This window comes from Podarcis filfolensis, assembly GCF_964270895.1.
Source record: "Podarcis filfolensis genome assembly, chromosome: 4".
Lineage (NCBI taxonomy): Eukaryota > Metazoa > Chordata > Lepidosauria > Squamata > Lacertidae > Podarcis > Podarcis filfolensis.
This window is the reverse complement of record NC_139607.1, coordinates 75,738,926-75,757,648: the sequence shown is the minus strand read 5'-3', so window position 1 is coordinate 75,757,648 and position 18,723 is coordinate 75,738,926. Positions and strand designations below refer to the sequence as shown.

The 18,723-nt window shown below is 42.9% G+C and overlaps 1 protein-coding gene across 3 annotated transcripts in view; it reads left to right on the top strand.

Annotated features, from left to right (window-relative positions):
- The window catches only part of B4GALT4 (beta-1,4-galactosyltransferase 4), a 29,975-nt gene extending 11,703 nt beyond the window's left edge, over positions 1–18,272 (top strand). For all 3 annotated transcript variants that reach the window (XM_083609247.1, XM_083609248.1, XM_083609249.1), the window contains 4 exons: positions 3,002–3,189; positions 4,158–4,280; positions 10,816–10,920; positions 17,532–18,272. In XM_083609247.1, the coding sequence (XP_083465373.1) occupies positions 3,002–3,189; positions 4,158–4,280; positions 10,816–10,920; positions 17,532–17,673 (558 nt within the window). In that variant the 3' untranslated portion in view covers positions 17,674–18,272. The remainder of the gene's footprint in view (positions 1–3,001; positions 3,190–4,157; positions 4,281–10,815; positions 10,921–17,531) is intronic.
- The last annotated feature ends 451 nt before the right edge of the window (positions 18,273–18,723 follow it).

Sequence of the window (18,723 nt, the reverse complement as noted above, 5' to 3'; positions counted from 1 at the left end):
CTGATACAAATCCATATCAGTGTGTTACCAGCGGTTAGGAGTCCCCATGTGCACCGGTGCTGATGAGTTTCGTCTTCTGCTGCACGAGCTTAAAGCAGATCAGATGAATTAAGCGGAGCGGGTGGCAAATTAACTTTATGCACTGTTGGTAGAGCATTGTTCTCAAAGCTGCCAGGCTTGAGAAATGTGTCTTGCTCAAATAATTGCCTGTTTGTGTCCTGGGGCTTGGCTCGCGTTTTCGTGTGTGCCTGACTTCCTTTGGCTATGCTTGGTGAAGTTCCCTTGCACTCACTGCTTTAGAGGTGGTGGTTTTTGTAAAGAATAAAATGTTCTTTAGCCTTCATATTCCCTTGAGCACAAAACGTGGCAGCATTTATAGCAATAGAGACACACATTCTTGGCTCACGCTTCATGTTTCATAAGTCTGTCTCCTATTAATAAATAATACGTTATCAAGTCAATTTTTTATTTTAAAAAAAGGGGAAACTGGAGATGGTACATCTGGGTCTCTTGCCCTCCAGAGCTGCTTTACCAATCCATTATTTTATTGGCTGCTCCTGTTCCTAGGTTTGTAAGCTACATGGATCAAGACTGGGTGAGAGGGGGTATAATGCAGCCACATCGCTATAGCAAAGCAGGTTTGGGTCTGGTCAGGGCTTGGGTAGGAGGCTTGGGAATCCCATGTCCACCACCTTGAGTTTCATGATGGATGTAATACTCTTAAGTAGATCAAATTGACGTTGGTTTGATGCTCTTTTGTACACAATTACAATCTGGCTTAGTGGGAACCTAAATGAGGAATGTGATAACCATTTCCAAATCTCCTGGAATAATACAAATTATTGGGGCTCGGGGATGAGAGTTCCATTCCTTAAACTGCACCAGTCTTCTGCTCAGAAGTAATATTTGCACATGTATTCATCATCTAATCAGGCGATGTGGGCTAAGTTTTTAGATATGCTCTCCTGGCAGAACACTGAAGTATGTTGCAAGTGTTGTACACTTGGCTAGAACTTCTTTCTTAAGGGCTGACTTTCCACTGAATTTCTACACAGCGATCCTGGCATCTCCATGTAGGCCTAAGGAAGACCCTTGTCTGAAGCTGTGAAGAGCTGCTTCCAAGTTATTGTAGGCCTGGACTGGGGAACCTCTGGCCTGGGGGACAAATGTGGCCCTCCAGGCCTCTCTCTATGACCCTCAGACCTCTACCTAGGTCTGTCCTAACTTTTTATTTCATTTTTACTGAGGCATTATGTTTTGCCTTTGGCCCTGCCCCTACTGACACCTGGCCCTTGGAAGGCTGCCCAGGAACAAATGTGGCTCTTGAGTTCAAAGATTCCTTTCCCCTGTTGGAGACAATACTGAGCTGGTGGACCACCTGTCCTTTCGCAGCACCTGCTTTTTGCCTGAAGCTGCCTGGAATCTCAAGTTCAGTGCTGAAGTGACAACTTGCTTCATCTTGGCAGTCTCAGTCTAATTTAAAACAAAAGAAGCTAATAGTATGGCATTAATATTCATTTGTCAATACTTGGTTTTTATAAAACCAGCTCTGTATGAAAGAGAAAAGAGGAGGTTTTTTTTTTTTTTCCTTTTAAGAAGGCTTTTCATCTTTTACTCATTTCCTGTTTGCCTGGTGAATGCTATTCCGGAAGAGTTCTGAATGCTTTTGTGAGTGTCTCTGTTCTCCATAAGAAAGTATACACATCCTTGCCATTATAACAGGCTTTAGGTTGTTGAAGGAGTTTCTCTCAATTTTAAAAGAGAGAAGGAAAATATGTATTTTATATATATGTTTGTAGAAGAGTAAAGGTAAAGGGACCCCTGACCATTAGGTCCAGTTGTGACTGACTCTGGGGTTGCGGCGCTCATCTCGCTTTATTGGCCGAGGGAGCCGGCGTACAGCTTCTGGGTCATGTGGCCAGCATGACTAAGCCGCTTCTGGGGAACCAGAGCAGCGCATGGAAACGCCATTTACCTTCCTGCCGGAGCGGTACCTATTTATCTACTTGCACTTTGACGTGCTTTCGAACTGCTAGGTTGGCAGGAGCAGGGACCGAACAACGGGAGCTCACCCAGTCACAGGGATTCCAACCGCCGACCTTCTGATCAGCAAGTCCTAGGCTCTGTGGTATAACCCACAGCGCCACCCGCATCCCTTTCGCAGAAGAATAAGTGGGGGCAAAACAATATTGTCTCAGTTACACAGAAAGGAAATTAATATTCAATTTAAAATCTTTTATTGTAGAGTGAATGAAATATAGCCAATGCTAGTGAACTTTAGAATGCAAAATATAAGTTTGAGGCTGCAATCCTAATTATTCTTACTAGAGAATAAGCCCCATTGAACACAGTGGGACTTATGAAAGGAGTCCATACCCATGTATTTTAAAACTTAAGTTGCAAACTGAATGCCAAATGTTTAAATTATCATACCTCTGTTGTAATCAATGACCATGGGTTGTGGAGATCTTTCCCAGCAACTTAACAATTCTGTTATAAGGTAAACAAGTAAAACTACAAGAACAAAAAAGAAAATTTCCAATTTAGCCCAAGACCTAGGTAAAAACAACCACATGGCATTTGAATAAATTAAGCAGCCAGTGGTCTTAGCAATAGTTCAGATGGAATAGCTACTGATTGAGGCAGTTCTAGGAGGGGAGCAGTCAAACGGTAGCTGGTCTCAGCCAAGTTAATGGAGGGCACCTTTGCTGCCCTGTGTTCTCCTTTACAGGCAGCCAGGAAGGGTGGCTGCTGATGGGATGAGAGACACTGTACATGCAAGACGAGTTGTTTGCAGCTAGAGCTGGATTGGGTTCAAAACACACATATGTTTTTATTCATTTATAATATTTCCATTACCTTTTCTCTCAGCCCCACACCTGCTTTTATGGTACAGTTGCTGTGAGCCAGGAAAGGATACTGTAAACGTGTGATCAGGAGAGCATCCTGATAGGAAGTTTACTTAGTTTTAACAGGTCTGATGTAAATTTCTTGTTTGCAGGCTGGCAGTGCCAAGTTTAACAGAGCAAAACTGCTGAATGTGGGATACTTGGAGGCCCTGAAGGAAGAGAACTGGGATTGTTTCATATTCCATGACGTGGACTTGGTACCAGAGAATGACTTCAACATTTACATGTGTGGCAGTCAGCCAAAGCACTTGGTAGTGGGTAGAAACAGCACAGGCTACAGGTAGGAGCTAGGAGAGAGAACTTGCATCTTCTGAAGAAGTGTTGATTTGCATGCCCTTTCATAGTGATACAAGTAGGGACACTAACAGCAGGTGATAACCATTGCTTGAATTTTGCAAGCAGAATTGAAGCAGGCACCCTAGCCACCCATCCTATGTGTATGTGTGCATGCGCGCACACACACACACACACACACACACACACACACTGCAACCCATCTTGGTCCCCATGAGAAAAAAGCTTGCCTTGGGAGAAGGTGGATGCAGTTTCTGGGAAGGTGAGAGAGACCTGGCACGACTCACTTTTTCCTCTGCATGTTTTTCTAAGCAGGGGGGTGGGCAACTCTGCTCTCTCTTGAGTGTAATCTGTAAGGGACCGCATGTCATCTGTGAGTGAACATGAAGCCAGAAGCAGGTGGGGCCAGATCAGAGTGTGGGTGGAACTACCCCATTCTCTTTCTGTGCCACCTCTCTTTTCCTCCGCAGCAGGCTGCTGGTAGATGGATGAGTTATTCTTACAGGTGGTATGAAGTGAATGCTGGCAGAGGCTTCAGAAATTAGACCAACAGCTACATAAAATTAGCCTTAGGGCTGCTTGTTGCAGCCTGGGAGAAAGATGTGGAGTGCCTTTTATGTATATATGTACACAGCCTTACCCATCTTCAAGGAGCTTCCCCTACCAGTTGTCCTGTCCATTGTATTTTATATCTGTAGGGCTTTTCCCATTTCACAGAATGAAATGTCTTTGAGTCAGATATCATGCCATAGGTGAGCTAACGCTGGTTGCTCAGGACATGGCAAGGCCCCTGAGAGCATATCTCTACACACACTTCATTATTAAATTTTTTGCTTCAACAGATGGGTAACTGAACTTTTTTCTGGCTATAAAATAGTTTTTGATAAAGGCTATGTTTGGGTTTATGCCGCTTTCTGAAAAGACTTTTCTCCACCACTTCTTATGTGTTCCTAGGTTACGTTACCAAGGATACTTTGGGGGTGTAACTGCTCTAACAAGAGAGCAATTTTCCAAGGTGAATGGATTTTCTAACAACTACTGGGGCTGGGGAGCAGAGGATGATGACCTCCGCATCAGGTAATTGCACACCTAAGCAAAGTGGGTGGCGTAGACTGTGGGTGATTGGAGCTCCTTGGATATGACTCATACGTTGCTTAAAATGAATGCAGAAGGGGAAGAAAAGTGCTATGGGCGAATTGGAGATGAGAAGCTTGTGCAATATAAATAGCCTAAATAGGGATATGAAATCTTGACAGGAGTACAGACACTAGTTTGAATTGACTGCACTTAGATGAGATCATTACAGGGAGTTACTGGTTGACTAGTGACCAGAAACTGTCTGCTTGCTGGAAGGGTTGTAGCTCAGTGATAGAGCATCGGTTTTGCATGCAGAAGGACCCAGGTTCAGTCTCCAGGTAGGGCTGGGAACAACTCCTGCCTGAAACCCTGGACAGCCACTGCCAGTCAGTGTAAACAATTCTGAGCTAGATGAGCCAATGGCATATGGCAGGTTCGTATGCCCCTATCTTTTAAATTGACCTCCTTTACCTAGCTATTATTTAAGGCCTTTCCTAACGTGGGCAGCGGGAAAGAATCCTGCTTTCTCTTTATTACATGTATATGCTTAAGTACTAAAATTGGTGAGGACCACCCACCAAAGAAATATTGGAAGGAGGACTGTAAAATGGGCACAGCATTCAAAATGAGATGGGGGGAGGGCTCGTAATGCACTTTTGCTTCGAACACCAAAGCACCATCTAAGAAACATCTAGGTTGCTACCACAATTGATTTCCAGCTGGCAAAACACACCTGCAACAAACTGCATTATTGCCCTTGAAAAGCAGGTGCATCACAGCAACTAAGGACAAAGTGTGACTTGAGGGGAACCCCCCCCCCCCCAGAAAACAAACCACCATTAGCTCCAACCATAAGTTTGTTTTCTTGTGCTCACTATAAGCGGCAAACTGTGTAGGTATTTTAAGAGTACAGTGCTACCTTGGTAGTCAAAGCCTTTGTTGTTGAACAAATCAGCTCCGGAACACCACAAACCCGGAAGTGAGTGTTCTGGTTTGAGAACATTTTTCGGAAGCCAAATGTCTGACATGGCTTCTGTGGCTTCCGATTGAGTGCAGGAAGCTCCTGCAGCCAATCGGAAGCCGTCCCTTGGTTTTTGGACCGTTCCGGGAGTTGAATGGACTCCCGGAACGGGTTAAGTTCGACAACCAAGGTACCACTGCATTTCAGATTTTTAACTTCCCGTGTAGAAATTTGAGAAACTTCTGGACATTGATAGCTTTGCACTGAGAGAGGTACAAATGTCTAGCATATCTGTTATGCTATGTTCCTGCTGCTGTTGCTAGAAAAAGCAATTTCTAACACATTGAAGCCACAGAAATGTGCAGTGTGTGGAATTAAAAAGAAAACAGTAATCATGGTAATATTAAAACATTAAGTCTCCTGTAAGATGTGTATCATAATCAAATTTCTCATAAGTCAGCATTTCTGAACTGCTGGCTCTACTTGCTGTTGTTGGGGAGTCTTGCTTGCCAGCTGCGTTGACAGTTTGATTGGCTTGTGGTTACAGGATCTGTTTATTGCTGCCTCAGAGAACTTGTCCTTTCTGTTTACCTTCCTCTCTGAATGTCAACAGAACTGCCATTGACAAGAAAATAAATACTGCAAGCTGATAAAAAGGAAAGATAGAAGCATTGTTCCTCTTGACTGAATGCTAAAAAGGGACGGGCTGGGATTGAGAGGCAGTCTTTTTCTGTAGATGGCAGCAATTTCCAGTCCCAGCTGTGTTTATCTCTTGCAGGAAATACAGCAACGAGTCTTGTTGCACCTTAAAAACTAGCAAATTTATTATGTCATAAGCCTCTTTAAACAAACAACCAGAGTCCACTTCATCAGACACAATTAATTTAATTAACGTGGTGGCACTTTATTTCCCCGACCATCTTCATGGTGCAGCATGTGCCTTATTACATTAGTAATGCTGCTGAAATTTTGAAAATATGTCACTGATAGCGTTATTTTTTCCAGAAGTCAACTTTGGCTCCTTTTGAAAGTTTATCAGCTGGGTCCTGTAGGAAGGCATTTAGTTTCTTCTTTCTCGAAAACCATAAGTATCCTTGCATCTTGTGAACCAACTGTTTAAAAAAGGAGTTATTTTTCAACCATGTCAACTGGTAATTTGATCCGGGGTCTCTCCATATCTCTGGCTTCTCTTTCTCCCTATACCCTTCACTGAGGTCTGTTTATTTGCCAGTGAAGGTTTTATCAATAAGTGCACGGATGCTGCACATGTCCAGCACTATCAGTCAACATCAGCTACTTATTTTATGGTTCCAAGATGAAATAGCCTAAAGGAGTGGCTCTTAATTTTTTTATGATGATCTGCAGACCATCTTATTCCAGAGTCTAGATAAATTGTCGCTGCCAGCGTACGGTCCCTGGTACATATACCCTTCCCCTGAGATGAGTACATCAAAGCCTGGAGGAGCTGAAATCCAGTGCTGGCAGCAATTTCTAGTCCCCCAGAGCTCTGGTGGACATGGAGTAGGACCAACATGCAGCAACATCTGCAATTGCGTGGTCTGAGTAGCAGCTGTGCATTCTGGGTGGGGCTCACCATGGGCAGAACTACATGTTATGCCAGCTCCTGGTGGCTTCTCCTCCCCCTTCTAAGGAAAAACAGAGTTGAGAGGAGAAGCCAAGGAACATAGAAGTGGTGTGTGCAATTGTGCTTCTTCCTCTCCACTCCCAATCCCTGCTGCGCCTCCTGCAGGGTCCTACTTGAATTTCGTAAATGGAGATAAAGTCTTGTCTAGAATTCTGCAAAGGGAAAAAAATCAGCTGGGGGAACAAAAAGTTGCTGGGGAAATGTGGTGGGCAGGCTTCTGAGCTCCTAATCTCCTCATCAGAAAACTGTTTTTCCTTGGTTGGGGGATCCCTGTGTATTCTTGCATGTAATTTGCAGTTTGTGGCTAGAGCAGTGGTTCCCAGATAGCTGATTACTGAGGATCCCCTATTTTTTAAAAGCCAAAGCCGTGGACCCCCTACTTTTGAAAAAAAAATACCTCTATGGTGGTTACCTGTGCAAAGCAATTTTTTGAAGAAAATGTAGGTTAGCCCCTAGTAAGCAAAGGATTGTAGGTATACTAAAAACAGACCCTAAAATTTGTGATATTGCCACAAATTGCCTATCCCCAGACAGTAGGAAAAACTTGTCTCCATTGCTCCACTACAACTGAATAAAATAAAAAAGCAATTGTGTCCCTAACGTGCACGTGTTCTATTTGCAGAAGGCTTTTTTATATGAGAGAGTATTCAAACATGCCATTCCTTACTTGTAATCAGAGATGGTACACCTTAGCAAAACTTTGCAGCATATGGTTCTGCTAACTGAAGGATCTTGCACCTTCAAGACATAGGTGAAGGCTTGATACAGTATTGGTGAAGACTAAATAGAAAACAGCTGGAATTTTGTAATGTTGGTAATAGTAGCAGTAGTAGTGATAATAATAATTTATTATTATTTAGTCCTCCTGTGCCCAAGTTTCATCCCTGGCTTAAACAGATTAATTAGTTAAATACAGTACTTATTTTGAGTGAGGTTTTTATTCGTGCTCTTTGCTTAATAGGAACAACCAACTTCTTAATTTATTAGGATTCTGCCGTACATCTGTTTCCTCCCACCCACAAATGTAGCCACATAGCTTCCCACAGAAAACATGGAAACAACATCCACGCAGGCTGCCTTTTGCACTAAATAGGCCTGGGTGAGGGGCAGAGTGTGATGGTGGCTTCATTTTATTGCAAGCAAAACCACCACCTCCCTTGGCTCCCTCCAGCTGGTGCTGGTAGCAGAGGGACTCAGGAGCAGCAGTGGTTTCACCAGTGATATACAGCTGAGTGAAGGCACTCTCCCACTCTGCCCTCACACCGGCGGAGGGAGAAACAAGCTGCATTGGAGAGGCGCGATACAGCTTGTTCCTCTCTCCGCTTCTTAGCTGAGGGTACATGGTTGCCGCTCCCTTCAGCCACGCGGTGAACGGAGCCTCCAGCCCACCGCTGGCTCATTCAGTTGGGGGGCGGGAGGCCTCTTCCACCACCCCTGCTAAGCAGTTCAGCAAAGCCCCAATGCTCCTTGACTCGCATATGAGCCTGAGAGGCATCGGGACTCGCTCACTGTGTCGGACTGGGCCATGTATCTTGGCTGTTTCTTCCTTTCCAAAGGTGGGAAGAAGCAGCCGAGATCAATTCCAGTCATGGTGATATGTCAACATATACTGGTATTTAGCTGCTGATATATCACAATGTTGAAAAGGAAGTATCGCCCAGCCCTAGCACTAAACTAAATAATCAGAGGGTGAGCTGTTGTGCTAACCATAGTGGCAAATTGCTTAGCTCAGAGGTTTTCAACCTATTTGAGTCCACGGCTCCCTTGACCAACTACATTCTTTCTGTGACTCCCCTTTGGGAAAACATTCTCTGAGCCTCAGAAGCCTAGTTAAGTCACCCTTTCCCCGAAGAGCCGTCAGCCCCTCACCCTTCCTTGTGAAGTGTTCCCTCTTCTCCCCTCTTCTTGGCAGGCATTGCACACAGCAAGCACAAGAAAATGCAGCGCCTATCTGCCTGCCCAGCCTCCCACTTGTCTGTCCATTCCCATTCCCAAGCAAGGGCTTGGTGGACTGGCTGGCTGGGCTCCCTCGCCTGCTTGCTTGCTTGCTTACTCGCTTACTCCAAGGCTGCCTCAGCTCCTGGAAACCAGCACCCCCTGGCCAGCCCCAGAGGCACCATTTACCTGGGGAGCTTATAGCCAGGGCTGCTGCCACAAACAGCCTTTGGGCAGCAGAGACGTGAGAGGGTATCAGAGGAGGGAGGGAAGGAAAGAGGGATGGAGGCCAGTGCTCCCTGCGGCACCCCTGACCATCATTTAAGGCACCCCAGGGTGCCACGGCACACTGGTTGAAAGCCACTGGCTTAGCTGTTTCCCTTGTTGGAATTCCAGATGAGACAAGAATCCCAAATGCATAAGGCAAGAAAACCCTACCCACAGGCAGTGGGATAGACCATAAAACATGATAGTCATTGAATGCAAATAGAAGTTTTTTTTCAGTTAAAAAGAAGAGAGCAAGGGGAAGGGATCACTTACATTTTTTAAAATGATAAGCATGTGAATCTACCCCGTGGAGCAAGCCATTTGCACTCTCTCTTCCCCTGGAAGAAACTGTATCAGAGGTTTTTGTCCAATCCCAGTTCACTTGCCATCCAGAAACTTTTTCACAAGTTTTTCCCCTGCCAGCAAGCAGGTGCTGGTCGTGAACAGAGGCTGGATGATCCGTGGAAGACTTTTACTGTGCAATTAACAAGATAAGTGAGTCCATGGCAAGGGATCCCCTGGGTGTGTATCCCCTGGACCCCCAGGGATCCCCGGACCCCTAATTGGGAACCACTGGGCTAGAGAACGTCCATACTCAAAAAGACTGTCCTTGGTGCTGCTGTCATCCATGAGTCCAATAGAGGGCAGCAGTTCCCTCTGTTATACTCTTACAAAATGAAGTCGGGTTATAAAGCAGAGTGGGAAAGGGTTTGGGTTTTTTTGTTTGGGTTTTTTTTTTAGAACTTGTTTTTGCTCAGTGCTGTACTGACGTGCTGTTTTTTGAGTCTGTTAGTTACTAGTGATTAGTTAGGCCTTGTCCTTCAGCAAACTGCTTCTAATTGTAAAAAGTCTTCCGTGGATTTTGTCCCTTCAACGTGACTGCCTAGAATCCCTAAGCAAATGAAGTCTTGAGCTGTAATACCATCATTATTGGTTTTCTTTCACTGGTTGTTTTACAGCTCTGGGTATCTCTGTTTGGCACGTGCACTATAGGAAATTAGGAAGCTATGTTATACCGAATTAAGCCACTGGTCTGTCTAGCTCAGTATTGTCTACACCAGGGGTCAGGAGCCCACCTCCCACAAAGACATTTTAAAGTCCATAGAATGTTAATCAGCCAAAGGCCTGGATATAGAAAAACCCTTTCACCTGGCAGCTAAAGATACAGTATGTAATTAATTTGCTATACTCAACAGCTAAGGTCAGGTGCAAGCTGCATTCCCCCTCCCCCATGATCTCTTTCAGTACATGCCTTTGGGTGAAGTGGGGTTCTAACCGAATATGATGGTTTTTTAAATCAGCAGATGGACAACCTGGCTCACCCACAAGGAAATGGGATTAGGAAGAAGCGAACTAGCACTTGCTAGCCTTGATTCTCTTATTTGCACAGCCAGATTGGAAGCGCTAAATGAATTTAAAAGGCCCCAAAGTTTGCCCCACCCCATTGAGAGATATCTGAAAATTTGAGACGGTGCCCCACATTTTTAATAGCGGAGGTAACAGTTAAGGGTCTTCCATTACAGCTTGTACAAAAATGCACAGTGTGGCTGTCAGTTCAGTTGAAGTTGAAGCGCATTGATGCACTAGAGGGGGTGTGAGTCAGATGCCTATTGTTTTATAGTTTTTAGCTGGGGGAGGTTGGGAGGTTCTGATCATCATTCTCAAGCCTCATCCCCCCCCCCCATCTCCATGACATGCTTGCAAATCATTGCTATATTTGCATTTAGAGTTGAAATGCAGAAGATGAAGGTTATCCGGCCATCTCCTCATGTGGCCAAATACACGATGATCTTCCACACGAGAGACAGAGGCAACGAAGCAAATCGACAGAGGTGAGTCAATGAGGTCATATAATGGTAGCAAAACTAGGTGGATGGGAAATGGGGGAAAACGTGACTTATGGTCTAAGCCAGGGTGGCCATTATGGTGCCCACCAGAAGTTTTGGACTAAAATTTCCAACAGCTCCAGCCAGCATTTCCAATGGTCAGGGATGATGGGCATTGTCTCCTGCAACATCTGCAGGGCACAACGTTGACTACCCCTGGTCTAAACATAGTGCGGGCACGGTACTTATATGAATGGATTGTGAAACACCAAGCCTGACAATATATCATATATAGAAGTTGTCCTTGCTCAGGTCTGTATTGCCTCTTAAACTGCAGTTTGCATCTTCGGCCACTGGAACTTAAGATTCATCTGCTTTCAAAGTTTTACATAGCGTACCTGTCTCTAAAACAGAACCTTCATGACATTTTATTTTTTTTTTATAATATATTTATTGAAGTTTTCAAATAAAGCATATATTAGATAAGCACCACTTATCATTGTCCATTTAACATCTCTCAATTGTTACATGGGACTCCCCCACACCTCCCGCATACACTTACATCATTATTAAATTAATTTCAAACAAATTATCATTTAACTCATCTTAATTAATAATCTTAATTTGGTTTGACATATAATTCAGCCTTAAATCTAATTTAATGGTAGACAATTGTCTGCACTGGCATCCAATTCAGCACTCAGCCAAATTACAATATTTTTGTAAATAAATCTTAAATTTCCTCCAGTCTTCTTCCATCCTTTCTTCTCCCTGGTCTCGAATTCTGCCGGTCATCTCGGCTAATTGCATATAGTCCATCAGTTGCATCTGCCATTCTTCCACAGTGGGTAGCTCCTGAGTTTTCCAATTCTTGGCAATTAATATTCTTGCTGCTGTTGTTGCGTACAAAAAGAATGTTCTGTCCTTTTTTAACACACTCTGGCCGACAATACCCAGGAGAAAGGCCTCTGATTTCTTAGTAAAGGTGTATTTAAACACCTTTTTTAATTCATTATATATCTTCTCCCAAAAGGCCTTCACTCTAGGGCAGGTCCACCAGAGGTGAAAAAATGTTCCTTCATTTTCCTTACATTTCCAACATTTGCTATCAGACGAATGGTATATTTTAGCCAGTTTAACAGGGGTCATGTACCATCTATACATCATTTTCATCACATTTTCCTTCAACGCATTACATGCAGTGAAGTTCAGCCCAGAGGTCCACAACCTTTCCCAATCTTCAAACATAATATTATACCCAATATCCTGCGCCCATTTTATCATTGTTGATTTTACCATTTCGTCATGTGTGTTCCATTTCAGCAGCAAGTTATACATTCTTGAAAGTACCTTAGTCTTAGGTTCTAACAGTTCAGTTTCTAACTTTGACTTTTCCACTTGGAATCCTAGCTTTTTGTCATTTTTAAACACTTCTTTAATCTGAGCATAGTGTAACCAGTCTCGCACTTTGTCTCTCATCTTTTCTAAACTCTGCAATTTCCAGTTGTCACCATCCTTTTCTATTATCTCCCAATATTTTGGCCAGTTGGCCTCCATATTGGCTCTTTTCCGAGCCTTAGCCTCCAGGGGTGACAGCCACCTCGGAGTTTTATTCTCCAGTAAGTCTTTATATTTTGTCCAGACATTAAAAACTGATTTTCTGACAATATGGTTCTTGAAGGCCTTATTTATCTTAGCTTTATCATACCATAAATATGCATGCCATCCAAACGCATTATTAAAACCTTCCAAATCCAAGACATCCGTATCTTCAAGAAGTAACCAATCTTTTAACCAGCAGAAAGCTGCAGCTTCATAATACAACTTTAAATCTGGCAGGGCAAAGCCCCCTCTTTCTTTCGCATCTGTTAATATTTTAAATTTGATTCTGGGCTTTTTGCCCTGCCAGACAAATTTAGAAATATCTTTCTGCCACTTCCGGAAGCACTCTGTCTTGTCTACAATCTGCAGTGTCTGAAACAAAAATAACATTTTTGGCAATACATTCATCTTGATGGCAGCTATTCGGCCTAACAAAGAAAGTTTTAGTCTTGACCAACTATCCAAGTCTCTCTTAATCTCTGACCAACATTTTTCATAATTATCTTTAAATAAACTCAGATTTTTTGCTGTTATGTTTACCCCTAGGTATTTAACTTTTTTAACCACATTTAGTTCTGTCTCTTTCTGAAGCTGTTCCAACTCAATATCTGTCACGTTTTTCCCCAAAACTTTAGTTTTTTGCTTATTTAACTTAAATCCTGCCACTCGACCAAAGTTTTGAATCAGTTGTAGTACTCTTTTCAAACTAGACTCCGGCTCCTGTAATGTCAGAACTAGGTCATCTGCAAAAGCTTTAAGTTTATATTGTTTCGCTCCGACCTGAATCCCTTCCACCAACCGGTCCCCCCTAATCATATTCAGGAGCACTTCCAGAACCGAAATAAACAGTAATGGGGAAATCGGGCAGCCTTGTCGTGTACCTTTTTCAATTTTAAACTCTTCTGTAACCACATTGTTAACTATCAGTTTAGCCTTTTGTTCTGAATATATTGCCTCAATCCCGTTCTCAAACCCCCGTCCCACTCCCATTTCTTTTAAATTCCCCTTCATAAATTTCCAAGATATGTTGTCAAAGGCTTTCTCCGCGTCTATAAAAATTAAAACTGCTTTAGTGTTTATGTTTGTTTGTAAAAGTTCCAATATGTCTATGATGTTCCTTGTGTTAGTAAACATATGTCTGCCCGGGAGAAAGCCTGCCTGGTCTTTATGGATTATCTCACTTAAAACTTTCTTAAATCTTCGTGCCAAAACATCTGCAAATATTTTGTAATCCACATTTAAAAGGGAGATGGGACGGTAATTCTTGAGTTGTGTCTTTTCAGTTTCTGACTTTGGAATCAATGTGATAAATGCTTCTTTCCACGATTCAGGCGCCTTCTTCCCCTCCATTATTTCATTACTGACCTCCAACAAAGGTTGTATCAAATAATCCTTCAATGTCTTATAGTAGTTAGAGGTCAGTCCATCTGGCCCTGGTGATTTGCCCTGTTTCAGACTCAGGATGGCCTGTTCAATCTCTTGTCGTGTTATTTTGCCATTTAAAATTGTTCTATTTTCTTCTGACAGCTTTGCTAATCCATTTCTCTCCAAAAATTGTGTAATCTCTATTTCATCTTGTGGCCCTTGAGTATATAACTTTTTAAAATACCTCTGGAAGCACTTTCTAATCTCTCCCGGGTTCTGAATGTTCCTTCCTTCAACCTCTAAGTTTGTTACTGTATTTAATCTTTGTCTCCTTTTCAACTGCCAAGCTAGCAGTTTCCCACATTTATTTGCCGATTCAAAAGTTTTTTGTTTCATTATTTTAATCTTCCATTCTATTTCCTGATTTATCAGCTTGGAATATTGCGCCTGATAAAGTTTAATTTCTCTCAGAATCGGTTGGGACTTCGGGTTAGATCTTAACTTCTTCTCCAACTCTTTGATACTTTCCAGAATTTTATCTTTCTTTTCATTTTGCAGTCTTTTCTTTAAGGAATTCTGTTGAATCAAGAACCCTCTCATCACAGCTTTACTTGCATCCCAGATAGTTCTTTTTTCCACCGTAGTGTTCAAATTAATCTCAAAATAGTCCTTTAAGGTTTTTTGGGCCTTCTTTACAATTCTTTGGTCTCTAAACAGGCCATCATTCATCTTCCATCTAAAGGAGCCGATTGGGATCAATGTCATATCCATTCTCAAGGCGTTATGGTCGGAGCATGTTTTGGGGCAGATTTCCACCTTCCTCACCTTAGGTGCCAGACTTCTAGTTATCCATATTTGGTCGATTCGTGTCCAAGTCAGTTGAGCTTCAGAAAAGAATGTTCCTTCTCTTCCCAGGGGGTTTCTAACTCTCCAGATGTCAACCCAGTCCATATTGTCAGTCATTTCAAAAAAGGTCTTAGGTAGTCTTCCCTCTTTAGTAATGTTCTGGTTCTGTGACTTATCCATATTTGTTGATACGACCCCGTTCATGTCCCCCATCATGATGACGTTGTTGTAATCCAGATAATCCAGCATGGTCTCGTGCAACTTCTTATAAAAATCCGATTTTCCTTCATTTGGAGCATAAATTCCTAATATCAAAATTTTTTCTCCTTGATACTGTACTTCTATTGCGAGGATTCTTCCACTTTCATCTTTAAAGAGAAATTTTGGTGAAAGGCTCTCTTTTGCATAGATCACTACACCTCTCTTTTTAACTGTATCCGATGATATAAATTCTTGACCAAGCCTTTTATTTATTAACACCTTTTTATGGAGCCTAATCACATGTGTTTCTTGTAAGCATATAATGTCCAATTGTTCCTTTTTTAAAATATGAAAAATTTTAGACCTTTTTTCGGGACTGTTACAGCCATTTATGTTCCAGCTCAAAAGCTGCAGAGACATCCTGGATAGATCTGGTTATTCTTTCTGGGGTGGTACCTTGTTCTCCGGTCCTTGAGGATCCGAGGGGGCGGGCTCCCCTGGAAGTTCTGGCGCTGGCAATCCAAGTCCTTTGTGGAGGTCTTCTCCGTGTGCTCCCAAAAACTTGTCTCTATCTTCCACTGTTTTGATTTTGATCTTTCTCCCTCTGTAGGTAAAGGATAATCCTTGTGGAAACTCCCACCTGAAGATAATTGCGTTGCTTCTCAACAGTCTTGCCAATTCCGTGTAGTTAGATCTAAGGTCCAGCAACTGCTTAGGAATGTCCTTGTAGATTTCAATTCTCTTGCCCAAAATGTCTAGTGACTTTTCGTAGTGCAGGCCCAAAATCTTGTCCCTTTCCTCCTTTGATCTCAGTGTTATCAAACAATCTCTGGGCTTCTCTGTCCTTCTGACTCTGCCAAGCCTGAAAGCAGATACAATTTTAAAGTCTTTTTCCTCTAACTTCCAAAACTTGGCAAATTCCTTAGTTAGAAATTCAATAAAATTATCTTCTTCCACCTCTGGTATTGACCGTATCCTCAAGTTGGTCTCCCTGTTTCGCAGTTCTGTCATCAAAAAGTAAATCTGATGTTCTCCAACTTGTTTGCTGAGTGGTCTTACTTCTTTCTCAAGTTCTTCCAATCTTTGACTAGTATCTTCAGCCAGTTTACGATTTTCACCTACAGCCTCCTTTAATTCTCCAATAGACTGGGCATTCTGTGCAACTTGTCCAGTCAGCTTATTCAAGCTTTCTGTGTTCTGTTCAATTTTAGCTGTATGCAAATCAGCCTTCTTGTCCAGAGCCTCCAGTTTCTCCAAAATTTTCTCCAAGACAGAGCTACTTGTCCCTGAAGCCATATCTCCCAGGTGCAGCTCCTCTGTCTCACCCTCCCCTGCCTGTATTAGGGAGGCCGCCTCTATGTCTGGAGGCAAAGTGAAAGGCAAGGCCGGCACAGAAGATCTACGCTGTGAGGCTGCAGATAAAGTTAGAGTTGTTTGTTTAGTCCTTCCTCTTCTCCTTGCGCCACTCATTCCAAAGTTATCTGTAATCCAAGGTCAATCCAAGTTGTTCCCATGAGAAAGCAGAGTCCCAGATACAATAGTCAAACAGAGGCCGGGAAAGGGAAAGTAAAACAAAGTCACTGCTGTAAGTCCAAAATCCTCTAGAGGGAGCTTAATACGTCTTCAGGGAAAAGATCAAATCCAAGTTAAGCTTATAAATTTAAATCCATGTCTATCGCCTCCACAATGTATAATTTTTAGCAGAGTAAAACTTAAAGCAAAACAGTGTTTCTTACAGTGCCTTGACTGCAACAGTTTCAAAGTATCCAGTTCCAACTCAGAATGTTTCAAAACCTGAATTCAATGTATCCAAAGTTGCAAACTGGTGCTCATCCAGGCAGCTCCAGCACCAGAGATTCTTATTTATTTTATAATCCACTGGTGCCACAGAAGAAGGATATCAATGCACCCCGAATATGACCAGCAAAAGTCAATAGCTCAAAGTCTTTCACTCAGAAAACTGCTTTAACAGGGTGCCAGCATTTAGTTAACGCATAACTTTTTGTCTCCACTCCTCCTGCTCTTTGCTTAAAGTTCAGTATAGCGGGAGATGGGCTTCCTGCTTATCCTCACTCCGTTTTCAGCCAGATTTCAACTTTTTAAAAAAGTTTTAAAAGTTTCATAAAGTTCTCAAAAAGTTTCAGAAAGTTGACAAAAGTTTCAGAAAGTTTTCAATGTCCAAATTTACTCACGGGTTGTAGTTTCCAAAGTTCAGAAAAGTTGCAGGAAGAAAGGACAGCGCTGACCGGCAACAGCAACGCGGCTTCACTTCGCTGTTTGCGCAACGACCCACAGCGCCGCTACCCCCTCCGCGATCCGGAGCCCCTTACGGGGTCCCTTCAGCGTTTTGGGGGCTGCTTCTGGCGCCCGCCGGGTCCCGAGACCACAGGCTTCTGCCACCTGTGGTTTTCCTGAATGGGTCTCCGCTTCGCCGTAGCGGACGACCCGTTTACAGCGGAGCTCCCTTCTCCTTACTCGGAGAAGGCAGCCATTACCGGTCGCGCCGCCTCCGGAAGTCCTTCATGACATTTTAATTCATGCCCTCTTTTCTGTTCTCTCTCCACCCCACCCCACCCTACCCATTTTTATTTTTAATTGTTCAGAATGAAACTCTTGCGTCAGGTATCTCAAGTGTGGAAAACAGACGGGCTAAACTCCTGCTCTTACAAGCTGCTCTCCGTGGAACACAACCCTTTGTACACCAACATCACAGTGGACTTTGGCACGCCGACCAAGATTTCATAACCGTCTGTTGTGCCTAATGAACTGTATGGATAATGGAAGACAATTTCCAGGGCCGAGAGCAAGCACCTACCTTTTTGTTGGTGGTTTCCCAGAATCAAGTACATTACAGGGGGAAGAATAGGGTTCCCCCACACCCGATCTCTAGTAGCTTTGTTAGATGTTTCTTCCTGGACTTCAGGACAGTACTGTCCAGTTGGTGACTGCGGTTAACTTGAATAACTCTATGATCATGGTTTTTTATTTGATTAAAAATATTAATTCCTTCCTCTGGAGGGAATTGACTTCCACTGCCTGAAAGCTATCTGTTTTGATAGCTGCTGTTGAATCTCCACCATTTTAAAGTGGAAACAAGGATATAAGGACAATACTGCCATGCTTTTTCCAAGGTGCAAAGTTAAAGGGCTTCTTCATCCAATGGGCAATTCTTTTTTAAATAGGATAGCCCTGTTGGAAATGGCTTTTTCTTCAGCCAGTTGAACAAGCATTCATCATAACCTCCTGAGGTAAAGGTATCTGATGCCATCGTGTTAAGAATACCCACAGGGAGAATGAGGGAGATTTGAAAACTCGCAATAAAATATGGAGCATATTGAAAAGTATTCCATTGTCTTGGTGAAGCTTTCCAATTACATTGTCAGCTTAAGGGTGCGTGAGAAACCTTATTTAATTCTGCAGCTGGTTTGTAAAAATGTTTGTGGTGCCATTGCCTAAGGACAGCAAGAGAATGCAGAGTGAGAGGTTGTGGAAGTAAATATTGAAGCTCCTCCATGCAGTTCCTCAAAGGCATAATGCAGACATGTAAAATGGTCTGGAAACAACTACCGGGGGTGTGGGCATGACAAAAGTGGTTGTGTAGCTTCTAGGTGCATCTTCTAAAGCATTTCAGGCCATGGTACTAAAAGTAGAATATGTTTTCGGGGAGGGGGAGTGAAGTTTCAACAATTCCTAGAAGGAAATGTTTTGCATTTTGAAGAAATTATACAACTGATATTTGCCCACTGATCCTGAGCGTTTTTCAATAAAATAGTTATTGAATTTGGGTGGGTGTTC